At 33.3% G+C, this 26,001-nt stretch overlaps 3 protein-coding genes across 4 annotated transcripts; 2 read left to right on the plus strand and 1 right to left on the minus strand.

The window, feature by feature from the left end:
• The first annotated feature begins 11,450 nt into the window (after nucleotides 1-11,450).
• On the plus strand, nucleotides 11,451-12,148 carry LOC11438704 (probable histone H2A.3). The gene has a single exon (NM_001424923.1). The coding sequence runs from the start codon at nucleotides 11,524-11,526 to the stop codon at nucleotides 11,980-11,982; it is 459 nt and encodes a 152-aa protein (NP_001411852.1). The 5' UTR covers nucleotides 11,451-11,523; the 3' UTR covers nucleotides 11,983-12,148.
• Nucleotides 12,149-16,298: 4,150 nt separating this feature from the next.
• On the plus strand, nucleotides 16,299-17,057 carry LOC11442767 (probable histone H2B.1). The gene has a single exon (XM_003606962.4). The coding sequence runs from the start codon at nucleotides 16,391-16,393 to the stop codon at nucleotides 16,835-16,837; it is 447 nt and encodes a 148-aa protein (XP_003607010.1). The 5' UTR covers nucleotides 16,299-16,390; the 3' UTR covers nucleotides 16,838-17,057.
• An 849-nt stretch (nucleotides 17,058-17,906) lies between these two features.
• LOC11443582 (uncharacterized) lies at nucleotides 17,907-24,023 on the minus strand. Of its 2 annotated transcripts, XM_024781188.2 has the most exons (11): nucleotides 23,829-24,022; nucleotides 23,638-23,732; nucleotides 23,398-23,503; nucleotides 22,507-22,605; nucleotides 22,340-22,405; nucleotides 22,120-22,236; nucleotides 21,587-21,661; nucleotides 21,178-21,280; nucleotides 20,656-20,703; nucleotides 18,527-18,648; nucleotides 17,907-18,403 (listed from the first exon to the last, which is right to left on the minus strand). In XM_024781188.2, the coding sequence occupies exons 1-11, from the start codon at nucleotides 23,925-23,927 to the stop codon at nucleotides 18,296-18,298; spliced, it is 1,038 nt and encodes a 345-aa protein (XP_024636956.1). In that variant the 5' UTR covers nucleotides 23,928-24,022; the 3' UTR covers nucleotides 17,907-18,295. The 2 variants fall into 2 exon arrangements, with proteins under 2 accessions (XP_024636956.1, XP_039689619.1); XM_039833685.1 differs by lacking the exon at nucleotides 22,507-22,605 and having other exon boundaries at nucleotides 23,829-24,023.
• Between the last annotated feature and the right edge of the window lie 1,978 nt (nucleotides 24,024-26,001).

Genomic DNA, 26,001 nt, shown 5'->3' on the forward strand with positions numbered 1-26,001 from the left:
AACAAAGAAGATGAAGAAGAAATTCCTCAAAAAGAAAGTAATGATTCTCAAGAACATTCTTCTCAAGTTCTTCCAAAAAGCTGGAAAACCGTCGGTGATCATCCTCCTGAACAAATCATTGGAGACACATCTGATGGAATAAGAACAAGACGATCATTTATGAATAATGATGTCAACATGGCAATGATCTCTCACATTGAACCAAAAAATATACAAGAAGCAATATGTGAAGAATCATGGGTAAAAGCCATGGAAGAAGAACTCTCTCAATTTGAAAAGAATGAAGTATGGAATCTTGTTCCTAAACCTCAAAATCAATCCATCATTGGAACAAGATGGGTATTTAGAAATAAACTAAATGAAGAAGGAAAAGTTATCAGAAACAAAGCTAGATTGGTAGCTCAAGGGTACAATCAACAAGAAGGTATTGATTACGATGAAACCTTTGCTCCGGTAGCCAGGTTAGAAGCAATTAGAATTCTTCTTGCATATGCATCTCATAAAAATATTAAATTATTTCAAATGGATGTCAAAAGTGCCTTTTTAAATGAGGAAGTTTATGTTCATCAACCTCCTGGTTTTGAGAACACAAACAAACCTAATCATGTGTTTAAACTCACAAAAGCACTATATGGTCTTAAACAAGCTCCTCGAGCTTGGTATGAAAGGTTAAGCACGTTCTTAATCAAAAATGATTTTTCTAGAGGAAAAATTGATACAACCCTTTTTAGAAAAGATGACAAAACAAATTTTTTAATTGTTCAAATTTATGTTGATGACATCATATTCGGTTCAACAAATGAAAAAATGTGTGATGATTTTTCAAATCTCATGCAAAGTGAATTCGAAATGAGTATGATGGGAGAATTAAGATTCTTTCTTGGCTTGCGAATTAAGATTCTTTCTTGGCTTGCAAATTAAGCAAGAATCAAATGGCATTTTTATCTGTCAAGAAAAATATATAAAAGATCTTCTCAAAAAATATAAAATGAATGAAGCCAAAATAATGGCAACTCCCATGCATCCAACATCTAATTTAGATAAGGATGAAAATGGAAAAACCATTTCTGAAAAAGAATACAGAGGTATGATTGGATCTCTGTTGTACTTAACTGCTAGCAGATCAGATATTGTTTTTGCTGTTGGTTTATGTGCACGTTTTCAAACCTCTCAAAGGGAATCTCATTTAACCGCTGTAAAAAGAATTTTCAGATATCTAGTAGGTACTACTGATCTTGGCCTTTGGTATAGCAAAGGGTCTTGTTTTGATCTTATAGCATACTGTGATGCTGACTATGCTGGAGACAAAATAGAAAGAAAAAGTACAAGTGGAGCATGTCAGTTTCTTGGGAATGCACTCATAAGTTGGTCATGCAAAAAGCAGAACACTATCGCTCTGTCAACTACAGAAGCAGAATATGTGTCAGCAGCCAACTGTTGTTCTCAAGTTCTCTGGATTAAAAATCAACTTGAGGATTTCTCAATAAGGTACACAAATATTCCAGTATTTTGTGACAATACAAGTGCAATAAATTTATCAAAGAATCCCATTCAACATTCAAGATCAAAACATATTGAAATAAAACATCATTTCATTAGGGATCATGTTAATAAAAAGGAAATTGAATTGATTTTTGTTGATACAAAAAATCAATTAGCTGATATCTTTACTAAACCTTTAGTTGAGGATCACTTTAATTTTATTAAAGAAAAATTGCATATTATTCAAAATCCTTGCAAAAAATCAAAATAGGAAGAGTCTCTCTTCATCAGAATGTTCTGAAAACATTCTTTGAAAATCTGTCTTCCAAAGACTGACTTGAGGGCCACGCCTCAACCATGTCCCTTCTCATTTCTCTATAAAATCTGATCTCTATGTAACTAGGTAATTACTAGGATCAAATTATAAAAATTACAGCTAATAAATGTTGTGTTCCCTCTCTCATCATTAAAACCACTAAAAGTCACTTCCTACCTTTTTCCTTCTCCCAAAACCGGTTTTCACTTTTTCTCTCTAAACTCCCACTCTCTTCCTTCTTCAAACCGTCTCTTCTTCTTCTCTCAACCACCATTTTCTCCATCACAAAATGGCTCGAACCAAAGGAACCGGAAACACCAACCCAGATGACTCCTCTCCTTCACCATCACCAACCCGTTCTCCTTCTCCACCATCTCCTCCGGTGACAAAACCGCAGTCATCTCCTCCTCTGTTCGATTCAACCCCACAATCTCCCAAGGAAACCACTCCATTCGAAACTCCACCACAATCTCCGCTCAATAACTCCACAGAACCAATCATGCAAGATGGTTATCTCACCAACGAAACCACACCAGAAAAAACTCCATTGAAGAACGACGAAAAACTTCCCTTCATCCCTGACCCTGAATCCTTCCATCCTCTCGCGATGGTACTCTACGTTGAACCAAAACCAACTTCGGTCAACCTAAATCTCAACACACCAAGAATAGTTGTTGAAGATCAACCAACCGCTTCTCAGGAACCTCCAAACTTGAACAAAATGGCTCCTCATCTTAGGAACATGACCAAAAGGAAGTTGCCTCCCAAGAAGGCTAAATCTGCTCCTAATCCAAGACCTAGAAAATCTCAAAGGCTTCTTTCTGCAGTTGGAACAAAGAAAACCAACAGTGTTGACACAACTGTACATGAAATCTCTGATTCAGATGAAGAAACTGAACCAACTACCCCTTTGGCTGAGAAAACTCCTTCTCCTCTTAAGCCCAAACCCAAGAGTAACAAAAAGGTCTCTAAACCTCCTATCAAGGTTTCTGTACCAAAACCAAAGCCTAAACCAACTGTGAAGGACAAAGGAAAGCAGAAGCAAACTGCTCAACCAGAACGTTCTCCAGAACGTTCTTCAGAAAGTCTTTCTGATAAAGACTATGAACTCTCTTCAGATTATTCTCCAGAATGTTCTCCAAAGCGCAAAAATCCTTCAAAACAGAAGATCATTCATATCTCTACAGGAAAGAGAGTACCTCTGTTTGATCCTTCTCTGAAAAAGGATTTCAAAGAAAAATGGGGAAATAGGTCAATTGGAATTGGAAGGTATTATGATTTTGTCAAGCTGGAAAAAGACAAAGTCGTTCTTAAGGAGTATGTTGATGAGCAAGGCTGGACCAAATTTCTACAGCTTCGTGAGAGACACTACCCAAAGCTTGTCCAAGCTTTCTATTTCATGGCAGAAGCATACCCTGAGGAAAGCTTAATAGTGTCTAGGATTAAGGATGTTGAGATACGTCTCACTCCACAGGTAATCTCTGATACTCTTGGTATCTCAAATTCTGGTCAAACTGTCTTTGGTGATGATTGGTTTGAAAAACTTGAAGTCAATTCTGAAAATGTTTACAAACTCCTTTTCAAACCAAATGTCACTGAGTTTGTTTCTTCGAACCTTCTGCCAACCCCAAAAATGCTGAATGGCATAAGCCAACATTGTGTCTTGCCTAGAAATGGTAATTTTCAACATGTTAGTTCAAATGATCTCTTGGTCATGTATCATCTCTTTATGAAAGAAAAATTGAGTATGCCTCATATCATTATTCATAACATGATCAATGTTATTCAGTCTCGTAACAAAAAATCTTGTCTTCCTTATGGAATGGCTCTTACCAAAATCTTCATTAAGAATCATATTCCTTTTGAAGGTGAAAAAACTATTTTTGAGTATTCTCAATTTACTCCAAAAAATCTGAGTCACATGAAGCAGGAACCTGTTGATGAGCCTCCTTCTGACCTCAAAAGAAAGAGGGAAGATGGGTCTGATCTGCAGAATCCAGTTCCAGAAAATGCTTCTGGTGAACACTGCAATCCTCCAGAACGTTCTTCAGAACGTTCTCCTGTGATGGAGGAAGATCAGGAACTGCTTGAAAACTTTGGCAATCATGCTTCTCTGTCAAAAGTCAAAGCTTCAGAAATTCTTCAAAGTTTCACTGAAAAAACCATAATCACAAAACCTTCAAAATTGTTTATCTCTCCTCAAAAGCATGATTATTCAGCTTTGTTTCAATGTGATTCAGTGGACAAATTATTTGCTCCACAAGCTTTTGATTCATCTGTCCAAATGGATTCCCTTAAGTCTCTTCAAACTAATCTCTCCTTTCCTTCAAGATTCAATGAATCTCCTTCAATGGCGCAAAGGATTTTTGAGCACAATGAAAGGCCAACCAAAAGGTCCAAGGTTGAGAAAGACTGCAGCAAGACACGCAGTGACTTAACTAGGGTAATTGAAGGGAACAATGCAATTTTGCATTATCTGTCTTGGATGACTTTTGAAATGTCTCTGTCAAGGAAGTGGAAGGACTCCATAAGTGACAAGAATGAGTTTGCTAGACCAGAACAAAACCCATTCCCAGTTCCTATGTATCCCATGTTCATGCCTACTATCTCTTCATCATCTGATGCCTCTTCTCCAACCATTCCACCTACTGCTGCTGCTGCCCCTTTTCATGATGACAAAGGGGGAGATGATTTAGGGGATTATGAGTTAGGAGGACCAGGAAAACAGTTAGGATCTAGGGAAGAATAGATCACTATGCTGTTGTTTAGTATTTTGATGTTTAAAAACTCTGTTTTTATTTATCTGTTTATGTCTTTTGATCACGATTGACTAAGGATCAAATTGCTGCTAGTATGTGCGCATATGAACAATGCTTTTTGATGTTTTGAAATGCTAGGTTTGATGCCTTGTAATGATCTTCATAATTTATGAATTATGTTGTTTATGTTCTATATTCTCATTTTGCATATTAAATCTTGAGTGCATGAATTGAGGGGGAGTTCTTTGATAAAATTATCAAACTCAATTGTTCATAAACAAATTCTGGAAAACTCTCAAAATAGCACAAAATTTTGGTTGCTAAAATTGAGGGGGAGTTTTTTAACAAATTTTTCAAAAACTCAAAATCAAAATCAAAATAAATTATAAATGTTTGTCATCATCAAAAAGGGGGAGATTGTTGAGACAAAATCCTTATTTGATGTTTTAAAGATTACAAACATTATATTTATTTAATCTTGTTATCTACTAATTCGTTTTGTGAGAATTTGTTTCATGAGAATGAAATGAGAACGTTCTGGCGAAAACGATGAAATTGGAACAGTACATCAAAAGCGAACAAGTCTGCTCAGCAAGAAAGCTTGGCTGATTATGTTTACTTGGGCCATAAGAAAAGCTTTAAGCCCATTTGGAAAAGTAAAGCCCATTAAATGGATAAGATCACATGGCTTACTTAAGCATGACATCACTAGAGCAAAAGGACATGACATCATCAGAAGTGGGCTGCAAGTTATACAGCTCATCACAGCTGGTTATCTCATGCGCAAGCAAAGCAACAGTGCTTTCTAAGTCAGGCAAATCAGAAAGAACATTCTGAGAACGTTCTGGCTATTTTAAAGAAGAAAAGAGAAATCAATTGAGACTTTGGACAGCTATCAAAAACGTGTCCAACAGCTCTATTTTCTCCCTTGGTCACCAAGACACTCCTCACCTATAAATACAAGGGCCTTTGAAGGTCATAAGCAAGAGTTTTGCAAGCTAATATCTCTCAAAGTGAAAATCATCACTACAAACAAAGCTCTTCGCATACAAAGCAAATTCCAAGCTCTCTCACTATATCTCTTGGATCATCTCTCTTGAATTTGCCTCTTGTAAAACTCAAACAAAGATTTGAGTATTTATTCGATCCAAACAAATCTCTTCAAACAAAGAGTGTTGTATTTCTCAAAGTCTATTGGGCTTAATAGTTTTGAGATAGAAAATTCCAACCTTTCTTTTGCTAGTGTGCAAAGAATTGTATAAGCCTGCTGAGGTTGATAATACAGGTGTTACGGACTGATCTGGTGTGATCAAGATATTGTAGTGCTAGTCAGAAGTTTCTGTTAGCAAGAAAACTATAGTGGATAATCTCACACGAGGTGTGGGGACTGGAAGTAGCCGGGTTTGGTGAACCAGGATAACTCTCCTGTGTTATTCTTCTCTCTCTCTCTCTCTATCTCTATCTCTCTCTTTATTCAAAGTTACACAACACACACACATTATTTTATTAATCTCCAGAACATTCTGGTCCTTGCTAAAATAATCTTTTAACTTAACATCATTTTTCTCATTCTGTTTATAATCATTCTTCAGAACTTTCTGTTATAAATTCAATTAATTGTTATATACTCTAAATCTTGTTAAGCTAACATACACCAAGATTATTCTTGAGTATATAAATCTAAACTTAAAGTTTCAAGAATAATTTTTAAAAGGGTCACAATTCAAACCCCCCCTTTCCTGTGACGTTTATTGCTACTTCAAAACTGTCTTGAGAAATTAGGTCTAACATAAAGTTATAAGTTTAATAGTTTGGTTTGAGAAGGACTTGTCGTTAGAATGAACCAATAATCCTAAGGCTTTTATCTTTTATTATTATTTTCTTTTAAATATATAAAAATACAACTGTCTACTTCCTATACTTTAATTCTAATCATTGTTAAAAGATAATTGAATTCATAACTCTCTGTCGGAACGATACTCTTATTTTACTACTTCGATAAGACCGTGCACTTGCGGTTTTATCTCATCATTAAGCAGGATTGAATCTTAATTAGGATAAATAAATCTTTATTACAATCAATATTTCTAACTTTATTACAAACAACCCCTTCCAATTTAGTGACAATTTTAAACATAATTAGTTGACACGAGACTTTTGAATCTTAAACTCAATAAGAATATTAGTGGCTAGGGATTGAGTTAGGGTATGATGTTACTTTCACATTTGATAATTTTAGACCTAATTGGTCGAAGTGAGACTTTTGAATTTAAATTTGAATCCCAATATAAATATTAGTGGCTATTGTTAGAGTTAGAGTAAGGGCATGATAATCGCATAAGGATTTCATTCCTATACATACTCTCCGATATAATCATTACCTGTCATTGTAATTGTTCTTATACTCTCATAAATTAACAGCTTCTTCACCGTAGAATTTAAGTTTACTTGTTCCATATCGTGAATTTTGAATGTATCTTTATTATGGTCAAAATTTCCTACTTAATTGAAAAAAAATCGCTTCTAACTTGAATTTTATAAATCATTTCCAAAAATTATAAATTCAATCAGTATTCTTTATATAATTAAATATTATTATTTTTTAAGAAAAAAATATAATATTTTTTTTAAATCACATTCTTGGTTATTTTTTTATAAATAAATATCACATGGTTCATAAAAAAGATAAAATCTACATCATAAAAATTCATATTATTGATCTTCCAAAAAAATTAATATTATTGTTAAAATAGCTATTACGGTCATCATTATTAAGAGTTAAAGTTGTTGGAGATTCAAAGTTCAAATCCAAACAAATGAGTAAATATTATTCTACCAATTACTACTAACATTTATCAAGTTTTTCTAAAAAATAAAGAAAAATGAAATATTTGTTTTGATTGAAAAATCACATAGTAATGGAAAATAAAATAACACTGTTTTCTACATGTTCCAAATCTATAAAAAATAATTAGGTGATTTGATCAATTTTAAAAAGTGTACATTAGTTTTTTTAATATTAAAATCTCATCCAAGTTCTGGATAAATATTCTAGAGCAATCTTTTTTTTTTTTGGTCAAATATTCTAGAGCAATCTTATCTATTGATATTAAGTAATGTAATTAAATCAATGACCCTTGTTAAATTGATCTAAATTTGAGAAATATATATCAATTTGTCCATGCTAAACGTTAAAGAGGATAATTGAGAGATAGATAGAAACGAAGTTTTGGATTGTCGATCAGCGGCGGCTATCGCAGGCGTGAGAAATTGAGGATAATTAACCTTCTCATAATTATGCATTGCAGGTTGCCTATATTGTGTTCAAAACTAAAGCGGCCATTGCACTTTATAAATATACTTAAATGTTATTATCCACACTTCTAAGTGCTGGTGCACATTTAAATCAGTTTTAGTGTGTTGTTTGGTGTGGCGGTGGCTATAATTAATTCTGATAAAATTGATTTTGATAGATTTTTTTTTTTGAAAAATGATTTTGATAGAATTGATTTTGGTTAAAAATAAATTGAGTGTAAATTGATTTATATTTAGATACTTTTATGTAGAAGTGATTCTTATTAATTTATTTTGTTTGGATAGATGAGATCAAAATTGCTTTTGGAGATATAATTACTAAAAGGGGTGTATTTAAACAATATATTTACAATTTTTTGTTTCAATTTAAACATTTTAAAATATACAACATAAATTTAAATAACTGTCCAAAATAGAAATTAAATATTAAATATTTTTTTTCTACTATAGATAATTATTTTAATTTTTGTTGGTATAAATTTTTTCATAGAGTCGACCATTAATTTTTAAAAATTAATGAATGCACAAAGCTTAGCCAAAATGTCTATATATGATATACAAATGTTAAATAATATTATATAGAGTTATATTACAAAAAAAAAAAATTGCTGGTTGACCACAAAATAATTAGTAGAGTTAAGTTACAAAATTCACGTGTATGCGAATAAGCATTATACCAGCAAAACATTAATTTCTTTTAAACAACCTCACAATAGTTGCGGAATTTATTTGATTATCAGTCTATGGGCAATTAAGTAAAAGGCAATTAAGAAAGATATATTATGGTAAAATTGATTCTCTAAAACTCAAAAGCTACAAATTGGAGTGATGGCTAGAATCAATTCAAGTAACAAGAATTGCTTCTCACTAAAAGAGCCAAACATCTTTTTAGCATATTAGAAGTGAGTTTGGAATGAATTGTCGTGTTTTTAAGGGTGCAGACGGGCATCCAAACATAGGCTTAATCTTTTGTCCAAATAATTAAAGGCAGTGAGCTAACGGAAAGAAAGAAAATGACATTTGGGGGTTGTAGGTACTTTTTTAGTTCATTTTGAGGAAGAGAAATTTTGTTTCTCAATTTCCAAGGAAACTATATTGTTGGAATAAGTGTCGTGAAAATGAATCGTAAGTATTGACCACTGCATTTAAGAATTAGACATAATGCTTCATGTCTATATAATTTATGACTTTTGAATAATTGCTATTAGGAATCACGATGAATGTATTTTTTTATTTTATTTGTTATCTATATACTATATTTTTTGTAATATCTTGTCTTGATTAAAGCTCATGTAGTCCAATTAAAGTAAACCATACTTATGGCGGTGAACTTGGTACATCATTGACATGAAGCGTTTTGACTGTTTTAGTGGAATCATGCTCGTAAGCTTGTAACCTTTCTCATTTTAACGTGTGTGTGTGCAATACGATTGTCGGGCCTAATCCGAAAGATGAATATATAGAGGATAATGCTTTTCTATAAATTCAATTCCATCATATTAACTAACTGAGATTTTGTAAGTTCAATTATAGTAACTAAATTTTTGTCAAAAAAATAATTATAGTAAATAAATTAGTCTCCAAGGTATTGTATTTTACTATTGCTATGCGCAGAAAACTATAGATATTATGAGTACATTTTCAATTGTCAATTTGTTGTTTTAATTTCAATACTATTAATTGCATTCATTTTCAACCATGTACAGGTAAGAAATTTAGTTATTATATTTGTTTCTTATTTAAATAGTCTATATGAATGATGACTATAAAATATTGCAAAATCAATTAACATTTAGGGCAATTTGTGACTGTGCAGATGACTTCATATGGAACTACAAATTAGTAAACTCAACATAGCTAACAAACAAGTGTATATAGTTTTAAACTTGTACCAGATATGCTTATTTCTACCGTCTTTTAAAAGTTATCTTACAACGATATAATTATTTTTTTCAAGTAAAACTATCTTGATGTTCAAATACAGTAATAGTTTTACTACTCTTTGGATAGGCAATATAGGGTAGATAATAGATATATCTCTCTCCACCAGTTTGTTTTTTTCACTGCTGCTATGGCGATTCTTCTTCCCCCTTGGTTTGTCTTCTGTTGTAAAAATCAATTCAGCTAGAAATTCGTACCGTTGGTGGCTTCAGTCTGCTGCTGCCACTACTGCAACAAGGGATTTATGTTAACAGTTGAGGTGATAAAAATGATAATGAAGCCCAGGTAAGAATATATTTTATATTCCTTCAAAAAAAGAATAAATTGGAATAAAGAAACACTAATATATTTTATATGTATCTAGATGTATTGAGATACATTAATTTGCCTTTATTTTATTGCTTACTCCACTATATTAATTGTCCTTGCGGTGATCCTATTCCTATGGTTTCCAATTTCTTAGTAGTTTTTATTTTAATCTATAAACAGCACTTTTGTTCAGTTAAATGGTCTAGGTCTGTTTGGAAAACCCCAAAAAAGAGCTTATAGCTTATAAGTTTGTTTGACAAAAAAAACTCTGTTTGGTAACACTTTTTCACGATGAGCTTATAACTTATTTCACGAGCTTATAAGCTATTTTTCAGAAGCTATTCCAAGTAGCGTTTGAGCTTATAGCTTATAGCTTCTCACTTTTTCTTCCAATTTTATCCTTATTATTTCATTTAAATTGTATTTTTATCCATTATAATTTTTATAATAAGCTACGTAATAAAGACTACAATCCCTTTATTCCAATTTTTGTATATATATCAGCTGGTTTTTTTTTTTTTTGAAAAAATATATACCTTCGTTTTTTTTTTACGAAACAAAATACTATTATTCTATTAGTGTTACTTTTTATTTTTTATTTTTTTGAGGTAAGTGTTATTTTCTTTATTCTCTATTATTAGTATTACTCTATTAGTGCTACATTTTTTTTTTGTTTTTGAGTTAAATGTTATTTTCTTTATAAAGTGGAAACACTTAAATGATAATAAATATAAGATAAAATTTTAGTGAATAAAATTTAATTTAATTTATAATACTTAGGATATATTAAATTAATAAATTTAAAGTATTTTTTTAAAGAAAAATTAGTTTACAAAATTACAAATACTTAAATTAATGATATAATTTTTATTATAAATTAAGAATACCCTTTATGTTATTTTACATTTATCAGCTAGTTGAACCGCTATTTTTACCAAATATTTCAGCTAACTTATCAGTTAAAAACTATCAGCTAACTTATCAGCTATCCGCTATTTTTACCAAAGAGAGCCCTAATGAGTTTGTTACTTGGTTTGGCAAGGGGCACACATAAAATCAAAATTAAAATTTAAAAAAATCAAAACTATATACCGCGAAAACAAGGAATAAAAAAGAAGGTCGTCAAATGCGTTTCATGTCCAGCTCATCGATCCGCGTAATAGTTTCTACAAACTCAGATCCTGACCGTCCATCGTCATATGTAATTAACGGATTAAAAGAATTCCACATCATCGATCCGCAACAAACCTCACCAACCAATAGAAACACAAGACCTTTCTCGTATATAAATCACACGCAACAACCCGAAATCATTCATCAAATTCCCAATCCAAAGCACTTCTTCTTCTTCTTTCTTGTTCGCATTCAAATATTCTTTTCCTCTCAAAATCTCAGTTCAAAATGGACGCAAGCACCAAGACAACAAAGAAAGGAGCCGGTGGAAGGAAGGGAGGAGGTCCAAGGAAGAAGTCGGTGACAAGATCCATCAGAGCCGGACTCCAATTCCCAGTCGGAAGAATCGGCCGTTACCTGAAGAAAGGTCGATATGCTCAGCGTGTCGGCACCGGTGCTCCGGTTTACCTAGCTGCAGTTCTTGAATACCTCGCTGCTGAGGTTCTTGAATTGGCAGGAAACGCTGCTCGTGATAACAAGAAGAATAGAATCATTCCAAGGCATTTGTTGTTGGCTGTTAGGAATGATGAAGAGCTTGGAAAACTGCTTGCTGGTGTTACAATTGCTCATGGTGGTGTTCTTCCGAACATTAACCCAATTCTGTTGCCTAAGAAGACTGAAAGGGCTAATACTGGTGGCAAGGAGCCAAAGACTACTAAGGCTGGAAAGTCTCCTAAGAAAGCTTAGATCTGATTTTAGGAAGAATTAATTTTTTTTTTTTTTGCTTTTGAAGATGTAATGAAGTAATTGGATCTTTCTGATCTTTTTTGTTTATGAAAATGGTGATTTAATGATATTGGTCTTCAAAAATGTTTCTATTTTACAAAGAGATGAAGTTGAATTCCTATTTAAAGTAGTGATTGACTATGTATAAATGTATAGAACTTAACAACAATTAATAAAATTGCAGTAGAATCCCAAACTTGTGCAAATTGTTAAGAAACTGCTGAAGGAAAATCTGATAAAAAAAGTCCTGCAAATTTTTTAGTTTTCTTTGTCAATCGCTCTCTTTCCTTGTTATTTTATTTGCAGTAGTATAATCAATAAAACTAATGATACAAGAGAAGGACTAGCTAGTTGATAACAAACTCAACAAGTTGTAACAACAAAATCTAACTGAAACTAATTTGGGGAACTAGGGTTGCTGCAATGTGGATTGTTATCATATTATACAATGACAAGTGATGGATGAGGAATCTGCAATAACCATATACTCATCCTCGGAGAAGATTGTGACACAATGAAATGTTTCTTATTTTTCCAATAGACCAATAAAGAATCAAAGAAAATACAAAATGTAACTGAAAACTGTCAAACTATTCCAGAGCACGCGAGGCACTTGCTGCAGGGGTGGAAAACCGCAAACAGCAGTAAACAGTTGAGTGTGGCAACTGCCTCTAATAATGGCCTGCGCACTGCTGATACTAAAACAGCTGGCCGGGAGGATTCTATGCTGTCTGTACAACCTTGGCGGAGAAATCCGTAGGTAGGTAGACTAAAGTGTAATGTAGATGTGTCGTTCTCGTTGGCGTTGAAATGTGTCGGATTCGGTATGTGTATTCGCGATGTTTCCGAGAACTTTATTATGACTAAAATTTTGTGGTCTAATCTCGTGTTCGTCGGACTTAGGAAAAGCTATGGGGTTGCCGTATACTATGCATTGGGTGGGGAGTCTACAACTAACAAGTGTGGATTTCAAATTGGATGTGCCAAGAAGGTTGTAGACTATTACAGTAAAGGAAGTAACGATATCTTCGAGTTTGGAGCAATTATCGATGAATGTAGGCGTTGCTGTAAATTGTTTTTTGAAAACTCTAAGGCTATGTTTGGATTGATGGAATAAATTAATTTAAAAGGATAGTATATTTTGTAATTATTTTAATACAAGGGTAAAATTGGTATAAGAAGCTATAACACATTCTATTCCGTTAATTTTCCAAACAATGGAAAGGTAAATTTGTTCCGCTCCATCATAAAATACCCAAACAATGGAATAGGCTCCATACTCCATTCCATTCCGCTCCGTTCCGTTACGTTTCATCAATCCAAACAGAGCCTAAGATTGAGTTCTCTCAGAGACGGACGAATAAAGACGCTCATACTTTTGTTCGAGAAACCTTTTTCTTAGCTAGTCTCCATCTGTTTGATGAGGCACCACCACCATGTATCTGGTCTTTAATATCTAATAAAAAGATATAAGGTGTTTTCCTTAAAAATATACAAAACGAGTAGTGGACCTTCTAGTACTAGCCTACCAGGATATGTTGCTCAATTTGAGTCACTAAATCCTTTAAGAGTAAGATGAGAATTGAAGCTGAAAAACAAACCTTGTCCGGGATAGAGAATATAGTTGAAAATTAATCAGTATTTTTTTATATTATCTTCGTAATGACTATACTTTATCTGTGTAACATTACTTGACATGATTGTTGCGTGATAGATAATATATAGTTGGACAATTATTTAAATAGATTGGAAAAAAAAATCTAGGGCTAAATTAAGTGAGAGAATCTTCCCAATCAATTATGGAAACGAGGTGGATTCCCATGTTTAGTGCTAAATAGTAATGGTGAAATTATGTTTGAGTTTGGCGACATAATATGTCCACTGATCTTAGAAGTTGAGGCTTGAAGCTTCTTTCATGGTTTACAATTAGTTTGGAGGAGAGATTTTAACAATACTACCGTTATTTAGAATCGCTCTTTGCCATGGAATCAGTTCTGCTAGTCTAATGTTGCATATGCTTTATTCATATTTTAATTTTATGGTTTTAGCCCGGAAGAACAAAACTAAACATAAACTAAATGAGGAGCAGAAATTCACATTACATTAGGCAACCACAAATAATAAAACTGAGCCGCACACGAGTCGTAAAAGACAGTCTATGAGCCCAAAGAATAACCATGATTCGCTAAAGCATATGGACATTGACTAGCTTTTCCGGTAAGAGTGTGGTGCACCACAACCTCTCAGTCCATTTCTATTAACCGACGAATCTTCTTGACTAACGATCCACCACTAGGACTTCCAATTGCATTGAAAGTAATAACATTGACAACCACGACGGAATCCACATACATCTTTTATAATTCAACCTCCTAGCATAACTCAATCACTCACAAACTCCCCACAATTCCGCCAAATAAGCACTCCCACAACCGGTATATTTAGCAAAACCACCTAACCACTCTCCATCACTGCTTCTAATAACTCCACCACATCTTATTATCTCTTTTTCTTTACGCAAACGATTCATGTACGCATTAACCCAACCCGTTGGAGGAGGTTTACACCAATAAGCATCTCACGGTTCCCGCCTTTATATCTATTGCCTTAATGGCCTTTAGGTTTCTAATTTTATGTGCTTGGGGTCTAGCCCTTTCATGGCTCATTTAAAAGGCATATTGTGATATGCACGATCTAAAGCTCAAACCACGGATTATCCATTTATTCATATTAAGAGGTGACTTTCTAACTAGTATGTTGCTTGACAAAAAAAAATGATATATAAAATAACATTGTGATAAACCAAGTGAATGTACATAAGTAATTAACGCGCTTCACTAAAATATGGATTGGTGGGAAGAAACCGAGTTGGATTCTTAACTAGAACAATTATTAGCTAGACTAAACTTACTTTATAGTCAATCTCATATTATTTTGGCCTCATTCGCCCAAGAACCGAAATACTAAAAAACAATCTTATAGTTTTAATTGTTTAAAAAAAGTAATTTGAGTTTCTAACTAGTATGCAACTTGACAAAAAAAATAGACATATCAGATTATCTGGGCCTCATTCGCCTAAGAATCGAAGGATTAACAAAAATCATTATTATAATTTTAATATTTGGTTTGGTATACTCCCTTCACCTTTTGGTATACTACTATAATTTTAATTGTTTAAAATAAATAATTTTTAATTTTCATTAAATTAGATTTTTTTTATAAAATAAAATGAGTTTTTAATTATACTATAAAATTACTGGAAATATAAAATGATCTCTCAAAATGAAAAGTAAAATAATAATTTTCGCAAAATTATTACCACTGGATTTGATTTAAAAAAAAACCATTCTGTTTGAAAAAAAAGAAAAGAAAAGTGAGAATGTCCTTCTATCGAGGGGTGTTTGTTTCACAAACTCAAAAACTACTCTCAAGAATAACTTGCTTCAGAGTAAAAGAAATTGAAATTTGATTCTTCGGTATTCTTTTAAGTGTTTAGTTCATAATTTTACATTCCTCAAAAAATTGTATATATATAGTTTTTTTTTTTTTTTTAAATCTATAATTTTTTTTGGAGAATGCTAACAATTGTCCTTGGGGCATTGAATAAGAGGATAAAAATAGAAATATAATATTGTAAAATGGTAAAAAGTGATAAATTTATCTTTTTAAAAATTAAAATGTTGTTGAAACAATGCAAACATGCTACTTTTGACTTCTTTAACGATTGCCACGAGGGTAATGGTTAGCAAGACCCAAAATTTTTTGGGGATGTATATCTCCACTTTCTTACATTAGAAAAAATTCATGAGAATTATGGAGATTATGAGAAATTATTCTAGTCCTAAGACCTTCTATACGGGAAAATAATTTGTTTTCAATCTTATAACAAACATAAACATGAATGTAGATATTCCCTAGCCATGTAATTCTTTGACTCAAACCAAACAACCAAAAAAAGAAAACTGAAAATGTCCATTTGGGCGCGCAATGATTTTTTTTTTCTTCTTTTTTTTCCACACTCCAAAACCAATATCATCATTGCCTTCGCGCAATGAAAATCAATTGCGGGAAAGTGGAAATTGAATAGAAAAAGCGCTTCAAAGCCAGCTCATCGATCCGCATCATTATTGAGTTCAAAACACGATCTTGACCGTCCATTTTAATGTTGTTGTTGGGAATGAATATAACGGATGAAAGTACTCCACGTCATCGATCCGTGGGAAACCTCAATAGCCAATAGAAACACAAGAGCCTTCTTATATTTAAACCACCGCAACATTCAGGATTTACACACACACATTCTACATTTCCAATTCCCCCAAATCGAAACCCTAACTTTTTTCGAGGTTCCAAGTTCTCAATCCTTTGAATGGCGCCAAAAGGAGAGAAGAAGCCAGCAGAGAAGAAACCAGCAGAGGAGAAGAAGTCCACCGTCGCTGAGAAAGCTCCGGCGGAGAAGAAGCCAAAGGCCGGAAAGAAGCTTCCAAAGGAAGGTGGTTCAGCCGCCGGAGAGAAGAAGAAGAAGAGAAGCAAGAAGAGCGTTGAAACATACAAGATCTACATCTTCAAGGTTCTGAAACAAGTTCACCCAGACATTGGTATCTCAAGCAAAGCCATGGGTATCATGAACAGTTTCATCAATGATATCTTCGAGAAACTCGCTCAAGAATCATCCAGACTTGCTCGTTACAACAAGAAGCCAACAATCACTTCAAGGGAAATTCAGACCGCGGTCAGGCTTGTTCTGCCCGGTGAATTGGCCAAGCATGCTGTTTCTGAGGGTACCAAGGCTGTCACTAAGTTTACTAGTTCTTAGATTTGAAAACTACTTCGTTGTTGTTTATTGGTGTTTAGTTTCGTAGATCCGTGTTTTTAGGTTTCATTAGTAGCTTTCCCCTGTTTTAATGATGTAATTGAAGGATTTTGATCTGGCTGATCCTTCTTTTTTGTGTTATAATGGTGGGATTGATTATATATGACTTCTAAAATGTATCGTACATTGATCCGCATCATACTTTTGTGCGTAACTTCTTTCAGTACTAATTTTTAAAGTTATTTAATTCACATGATCTTAAATGAATTATTTGAAGATAAAGAAACACGGGCCAGAAGATAGACATAGAACCGTTCGACTTCACTTCAATGTTAGTACAAATTGAATACCGAATTGAAAAAAAAAAGTACTTTTAAGCAAACCAGTTAAGTACACTCATCTATTATTCTAACTTGGCCATATGTGTAAACTGATTAAACCAACGCAACAACGACTCAATTTTTCATAAATGAGTGAGCTCCACAACGCTACTTTACTTTTGAGCAATCCATTTGTTCTAAAAATGATGCTTTTTATTGAAGAAAAATGTGAAATATTACGTTGACGCTCTTTGCTAAAACCCACCTTCATATTTTGTTTCAATGGAACTTTATTGACATCGACGGGGGTTGTGAACAACAAAATAAATCCTTCCACCATCTTTAAAAATGTCCTTTATGTTCCAAAATTGTCCACAAACCTTGTCTTTAAACAAAACTTACAATTTATCATCATACAGGGTAATTTTTCTAAGAAACCCTTGTGTATATCACGATTAAACATGCTAGAGAAGAAAATGACTTTTAGACTTTTACTGTGTTGAAGAATTGATTTGCCCAAATTTTGAAAAAATAATGTGCAAGTTGCGAACAATACATATTCACCTGGCTGGGAGGGAATTTTAGAGATTAGAGATATTAATAATCCACTATCCAACTAGCTTCAGTTCATTGCTTAAGTAGACTATGTTCAATGTATTTTAGGAAATAGTGCTAGCTTATTTGCTCACTTCATTGTCATTGTGATTGACATGTTTATATAGTATGTATGCTGCTGCTGATTGCAAGAGAACTGTAAGCACATACAAACCAATTCTCTTCCTATTTTCACAATTCCATATGCTAGTAAACAAATCTAGAAGAATACTTTATTGCCAGATTGTAGGATGAATGAATATACAACATTTTACCCCCCAAACATTGGCATCAGGACAAATTAATTACCTATAATCTTCAGCACAAAACTAGCTGGAAGTTGATATATGCTATTATGATGCCAATCCACTGATCTGCATTTGTACGTCACTACTCGTATATATATTTATTCAGAATTCTATAGCTCTCCACTATATGTATTAGCTTGATTTGCTCTGAAAATCATAAATCACTACTAGCATCATGTAGAAATTGCCATGGCTTACGACATTCCAGCTGCCCACCCATCTCCAGGTATGAAGAAATGCTATTGTGGTTTCCCCTGGCCCTGAAGCACTTGAACAATCTCATGCGCTCTAGATTCGATACCTTTCAGGTACTCTGTCAGAATCCGTTGTTGGTAAGAACCTCCCTCCTTTGTTTTTCACCAGCAGCCAATGAGGAGAGAAAGCATGGACAAATCAAATGAACAACATCAGTTAAGGAGGAGACGGGAAAAAAGATGAACCAAATGTAGAAAGGTGTAGCTTTGTCTCACAGTTCTAATTAAAGTGCGCTCCATTCGTTTCTTCAAGACAGCATAGAGCTCCTCTGGTGAAACATCCCCACCACCAATTGTCAAACCTTTGATCAAAATATTTTTCCATTCTTCTTCAGGAGCTGTGGAAGGGACCCAAAAATAGTTGATCTTGATTCAAGATATGTAAAATAAGTTGGAGATAAAAGGTGATACACTATTAATCTAGATCAGACAAACATAAAGAAGATATACCATCTACAACATTGAGACTTATGGGTGAACAGAAGACTAAAAACATTTATCCAGGGCACATAACCAGAAGCTATAATACTGGAAACAGGAGGCTTATCAGTTTGTCAAAACTCCTTTCATATAATCTAGTCTCCTATGACTCTTAATCAGTAAGTCATATTGGTTTACGGTGAAGGTGAATCAGAAATCACACTCTTGATTATATTGATATCGGTATGAATGATCAGTTTGGTGTTATTAAAGGATACAAAACACTAACCCTTATTTACATTAAGACTAGACTCTTAATTAAATAAGGAAATACTCATGATATACAAGAAAACATGGAAGCCAATCCTAAGACATAATCCACCAACAAAATTGGAAGACATAAAAGCCAATCCTAAGACATGATTAATGTTTCTTGTAAATTGTAATCATGATATACAAGCAAACGTGGAAGCCAATCCTAAGACTAGTAATGGGACAGCTTGAAAAATTGGCAAACAATTAATCGACTAACAAAAAGAGAACTTCAAAGAGAAAGCATGGCTGAAACTTGTGCCAGATTGACCAAGAAAAAAATCATGGAGATAATGATGTTAAAATAAAGCTTCAGATGTCAAGAACTAGATGGCAGAATAATGACAAGACATGTCATGGAGGAAAGAACTGCTCTGAGATCATGTTGAAGTTATTGGGTTAGTCTTATAGTTCTAATTAAATAAGGAAATGAATTATGATATATAAGGAAACGTGGAAATTAATCTTAAGACATAATCTAAGATATTTAGACTACTCTTTAGATATAATCGAAATGTTATAAGATGCTTTTCATATTTTAAAAAACTGAACAACAATGACATTTTTACATGATTTCATACATATTCAACTTGAGCTACCTTTTAAATTTATCAAACCAAATTGAATGAACAATCCATATAAGAGATATTTCGACAAATCAATCCTGCCTTGGTCCTCTCAACAAGAGAACCACCGGTTCATCGTTAAGGAGGACGAAAATCCAACAAGAGAATCCATAATTGAAAATTAGGAATAGTTTTGTGGCAGATGATTTGTAAACTTGGACGAAAGAGCAAAACAAAAACAACACTGAAAGAAAAAAAGAAACAGAAACAAACGAGATAAAAAAAAACCCGAGAATATAGAGCACACAAGAACACAGCAAAATCAATATGGTTCACCCTACAATCAAGGGCTACATCCTCAGACGAAAAAGTAAACATATTTCACTATGTTCTTGTGAATTACAGGTAATATTCAGTAAACATATTTATACCACTCTCTTTCTTGTGTATACATAAAACTTTTCAAGTTAACTTTTTTACCGTATTTAGATTTTAGACTATTGGGACTATAGTCCTCCTTAAACAGGAGTCCCAATACACGAAAGAGAGAGGATGCGGAGGTATCACACAGATTCTCTCAAGCGCTCAAGAGCAAAGATTCATACCTCTCTCACTCTCTCTAGTGTTTATAAAACTTCACATGTTAACTTCATTACTGAGTTCAGGCTACTTGGGCTAGAGACCTCCTTATACAGGAGTCTCAATACACGAGAGAAAATTCAAGGATGTCATACTTAGAATAACTACCAATGACCTTCAAATATTTGTTTCTATCACTATAGTTGATGCATACAACACGATGTCTCAGCAAGTACTCAGGACCATAAAACGATACAAATAAGACTGTTGTTAGATCAAACCCAATTGGAATAGACAGTGAGATAAGATGATGCAGACATACACATAAAATGAAGACACTTAAACGAAAAAGAGTTCAAGCCAAATTCAACATAATTCTTTCTAGAAAACAAGGGATATAATTCTTATATTTAACTTTACAATTAGATGTTTTTTCTATAGCATAAATGATTAGGATGATAAAGACACCTTGGATTATGGTTTCAAGGAATTGCTCATCCTTCAAAACTTCCTTCCCTGCAAGAACAATACAAAGACATTCTAAATTAAATATAAAAATTCAGTAATCCTTCCAACCCATGAAGATATGTTGACTAGCAAGAAGCCAAGAAGACAATATTATGACGAAAATGTTTGTCTTAAACTTTTGTTTTCTATGCATCAGCTGTGAAAATTGATATATGCAACCTTGTTTCCAATATTATATTGATAAGTATGTCTTCATAAGCAATGTTAAACAGTGTGATAAAAGCAACCCTGTCAAACCAGCTGTGAAATGTTTTATTACTAATCATCTTAATTTGATCAAGTTTATTTTCCTACTCGTCCTATTTCCCAATTTTTCTCCTGTTCAATTAAGTGCTTGAAACATGGAGAAAAAAAAGAAGATAACATAACCCTGTACACGACTAGTGTCATGCTCCCACAAGCAAATAATCATCTATTCAGATATAAACTCTGTATAGGGCACACCACCGTCTATAAACAAACCTTTCATGGCATAAGTGCGTTTTGAGAGAGAGTTGGAAGCATAAAGCTGCAAGACCTTTTGCAACATAGCCTCAAGCCCAGGCTTATCACCATCTCCCTTTGCCTGCTCATTATAGGCAACATACTGTTTAGTCTTAAGTAATATGTAATGTAATTACAATAGAAAAAGTGAGATATAGAAGTGTATGTCATATAAAGTGCATATCATAAACAAAATACACACCAAACCAAACATAGAATGAAAATAGTAACTGTCGCACTTGCTATCTTTTTGACATATAAAAGCTAATGAGTTCTAAGGACAGTATAGATAAAAGGCAACATTAACTGTTATTAGAGCACAGTGTGTCTACTGACAAATTAAATTATTACAGGTTAAACAAAAAGCAGTGGTGAAAAACAGACTCACTTGTCTTAGTTGTGCACTAACTTCAGCAAGGAAACCTTCATCCAGCTGTCCTGCTTGTTCCCTTTGATTTATTTCCTAATGATTATGATGAATTTTTTAAATAGTTAGACAAGATTTGCTGAAAATATATGTTAAAGGTCATAACAACCCATTGGCAAAAATAAATTATCAAAATAAAAGCTGGCCATTTAGAAGTGAAGAAAGATTATATATATAAATTTGTGGTTGCAGAGAGCCAATCACCTTCCATCACAAATACATGGGGCTAATTTCAATCAAGTGTGCATATTAGAGAAATTAGAAGAATGCACAGGCATATTATGTTGTTCGATTTTGCTGAGTACCTATCACATTGATTAGTATTGTCACTGTTATAGGCATTTGGCCTCCTAAGTCTCATCTAATTGATTTTTCACAAAACCTGAAGGCGAATTAAGCTTAATGTTAACAAGACTGACTACAATTGTCACTGAATACAGAAATGCAGAAACAGGCCACTCTTGCTAAAATCAATGAGAAACAAAAGTACTCACCATTTCCATCAATTTGAGTGCCTGAGGATCTTTGGGAGGCCAAGAAATCTCTCCTTCATCATTAATCACAGGTTTTAACACTCCCTTCAGGACATCTGTTGCAGACTCTATCTTTTCCTGCAAAGCAAGTACATAGTAACAAGATTATTGTCCAAAGAAGCAATGAAGAAAATAAAACCAACATTGAACAATACTCAAAGGAGTGAAGAGGGAGATATACCTTAGTCTTGTTAACCACAAGATCCACCACATTCATAACCGTTGAAGCCAATTCTTCGTAATCTTTCTGCATACCAACAATAAACAGAAATAAAAATAGTGTGAAAATTATGAAAGAACCATACAGAAACTGTCCATAGAAACACTGACAGAGATTTAAAAGCGTACTTTATCATCCTCAGACTTGCAAGTATCAGATCTTGCGGCAAGTCGTATCCAGAAGCCCGGATTGAAAGCAAGGATGTTTTCAAGAACGAGTTTCTCAAGCTGTTTTCAAACGAAGCAAATATCAACAAACCTCATCCAAAATCTATCAATTAATAGCAACACTCATCTCTCACTAATAACTTTTATTTGTTTTCCGAAGTATTATATCATAAGTTGATTACTACAATGGCTTATGATCAATAATATTATAGTATCAAGCTTAAATAAAGTTCTTTCAAGTACATATTTTCTGATGCAAATTTCTCAGCACATTTTGTACAAAAATAATCCATATAATTTTTAAATTTTTAGAAACAAATATTTTCCTCTTGCATGGAACATGTACCTATACTAAGGCTCAGTTTGGCAAGACAAAATTTTAAGATTATAGCAGATAACTTATAGCTTATAAGCTCATATGACTAAATAGACCTGTTTGGTGATAATTTTTTTCTCACAAGCTTATCATATTTTTTTACCGACTTATCGCGTTTTTCTATAAGCTATTTCAATTAGTGTTTGAGCTTATAGGTTATAATTTTCTTTCTCAATCTTACTCATTGCATCTTCGTTGAAAAAAAAATTAAATATGAACTAAAATATATTTGTGTTATTTTTGCATTTATCGGTTAGTTCAACTGCTAATTTTACCAAACAATTTGGGTTCAGTATGTTAGTTTTTATCCGCTATCTTCAGTTATAAGCTCATCCACTGTTAGCTAGCATACCAGCTATCCACCTAATACATAACATTGAGTCTTAAATCATGAAACATAACTATCTACTATAAAATTTAAATAGTTAAATGCAATTTTCCAGTAAAAAAAGATAGTGTAAGTTAGAAAATCATACTTCACGAGGATTAGCTTCCCTAAGCATATCAATGAGATGATCAATTGCAACAGTCTTCTTAAAAGCTTCTTCGGCTTCTTGATTGGCTGCACATATCAAAGTTTTCCTGTTTTTAGATCCAAACACGCAATTTCATTCAAATCTACTATTTCAGATAGCTACACTAGAAGTGAAAAACAAACCCTCACATCACAAAATACAAATAATAATAATAATAATAATCAGTAACATCTACATTACCTCTTTCTCGAATTTGAAGTAAACAGTGTAAGCTTCCTCAAGCTACGTTCGTGGTTCGACAGATTCTGAATTTTCCGATTTTGCAGCAGTGTACGCTAAATTAAAGCATGGAAATGACGTGATTAATGAGTGATTAAGCGAAATGCGAAATACGAAATGCATAATTAATGTAAGAAATGGAAAGAACGTACTTGTTGTTGTTGTGGAAATGATGATGAAGAATGTGGATTAGGAAAAGAAGAGAGAGTATTAGTGGAAGCAGAGATAGAGAAGGGGTTCATTATTCTCATCCTTCGTGCAGGAAGGATAGTTGGTTCGGTGGCGGGAGAGAGGTCTCTACTGACCCTTGCGTATCCGAATCCCAACCATACAATAAAACTCTCACTATAAATTTTTATTTTTATTATTTATACCAACAAAAAATAAATTGAGTAAATTGGTAACTTCATGTCCCTCTTTACTTCGCTGTCACCTAATAAGTTTAGTCTCAGGTTAAATTGATAACATAGCTACATATTCAATGATTATTTTGTATTTAATCATTTAATCATGAGTCAGAGACGTTTATGACAGCGATGTGCAAAATCAATGATCAAAATGACCATTTACTCAAAAATAAACTTGAAAACTCTAACTCTATGGGTATATAGCTATAGAATATAGCGCACTTGCCTTCACTAACTTGTTTCTTAAAAAAATGTCGTGCTAACTTGTTTTTTCTTTACCAAACTAATTTGATTTTTGTGGAGGCATCCTCACCTTTTAGACCACATGTTTCAAGTCTGACATGATCACTAGTGACTCCATTGGAGATCAAACTCAGAATAAATTTTTTCTTTCAAATGAACAAAACACTTGCATAAAGACCATACGACAAGGACATATAATTCAACCGGACGTATAGAATTCATCCTCACAATTATAACACACGCCCACAAAAAACAACTAACTACGACGTTGACAATAGGACAACCACACCTTTGAGACAAACGAACCTTCCACCGAAATTGGAGGAACTAAATGAGTCCACTAATGTGCTTTATGTCTATACCTTTCTTTAGTTGATCCATAATGGTGTATAAGAAACCATAAAGAGAAGAAATAAAGAACCCAAAGCTATGTTCTTTTCGACTTAAAACAAGGCAACTACTTAACGATAACCATATAACCAATACTAACTAAAAAACTTGTTGAACTAACACAACATGAAGAAGGCGTTGTGCTCTACATCTGTAACATCTCCTGAAGACTCAATATTATATATATTTTGCATAAATGCGGCCTAGTTGGAAATGGACTTTGAAAAATGGAATCCCGTGGGAGGGATGGGGGCATCAAAAGTTGTAGGAGTTGTAAACCAATAATTGAAAAGCCAAGTATGGCAGCCACATCAAGAATTGAGTGTATTATCATATCATTGGAAAATATGAAAGTATTAGAACTTACAGACATGTAGGTGAGGAAACCGTATAAACGTTCAATGTTGAACGTCATATCTACCTTCAACAACATGATCATGTGGCAGATGCCCCTGAACACTTCCAATCTTGCTCCTTAGCAACTTCTTTTGTGGCAAGTAGTCTGAAGTTGGACGAGTATGTGTTCTAAATTCGTTCGACTTCATCTCAACAGCGAGCCAATCGCAAGCAAGGAGAAGTTTATATCCAACGAATCCATATGGAACATTTTAGAAGTCACAATGGTTGTGCAAGGGAGAATGGTAATATGATCTTGAATAAGGCGGAGAGCCCCTAGATAGTTCACTTCAACATTTCCCTTGCATTGGTCAAGAGTTTGTGAATCAGAAGAAGTCATTCTCAAATGTTAGGGTTTTGATAATAAAAAAAAGTACTCAACAGCGGACAAGAATATCGAGAAAATGCTTTTTAGAAAAGTGGCGCAAAAATACGATAGAGAAAAAAAGAGCAAAGAGTGGAGCAATTTTTTTTTTCTTGGGTGGGCCACCAAAGTAAACTATGATATATAGAACAAAATTAATGTTGTTGTTAATATTAAACATAAAGTTGAGCATAAAAAATTAAACTACATATGTTAAAAATTTAAAATAATTCTCTGCGCTTTTTCAAATGACTAGAAATCATATAAAATAGAATCAAAATTAATACTTACACTAACTTCTCTTTCAATATAAATTGTCCGTGATATTATTTAGAATTAATGTCTCAAAATTAATGTATCATACACTTCTTAAACAAATAAAATATCAACCATTTGATAACATCCACAAGTGTGTTTGTTCTTAAAGTAAAGAAATCACAAAACATAATATGGAAGTGAAGAATTGGGTGGACCGACTTGAAATTTGTATTTAAAATCATAGGTATATTTGTAATTACCCACATA

Source organism: Medicago truncatula, chromosome 4, assembly GCF_003473485.1.
Source record: "Medicago truncatula cultivar Jemalong A17 chromosome 4, MtrunA17r5.0-ANR, whole genome shotgun sequence".
Taxonomy (NCBI): Eukaryota; Viridiplantae; Streptophyta; class Magnoliopsida; order Fabales; family Fabaceae; genus Medicago; species Medicago truncatula.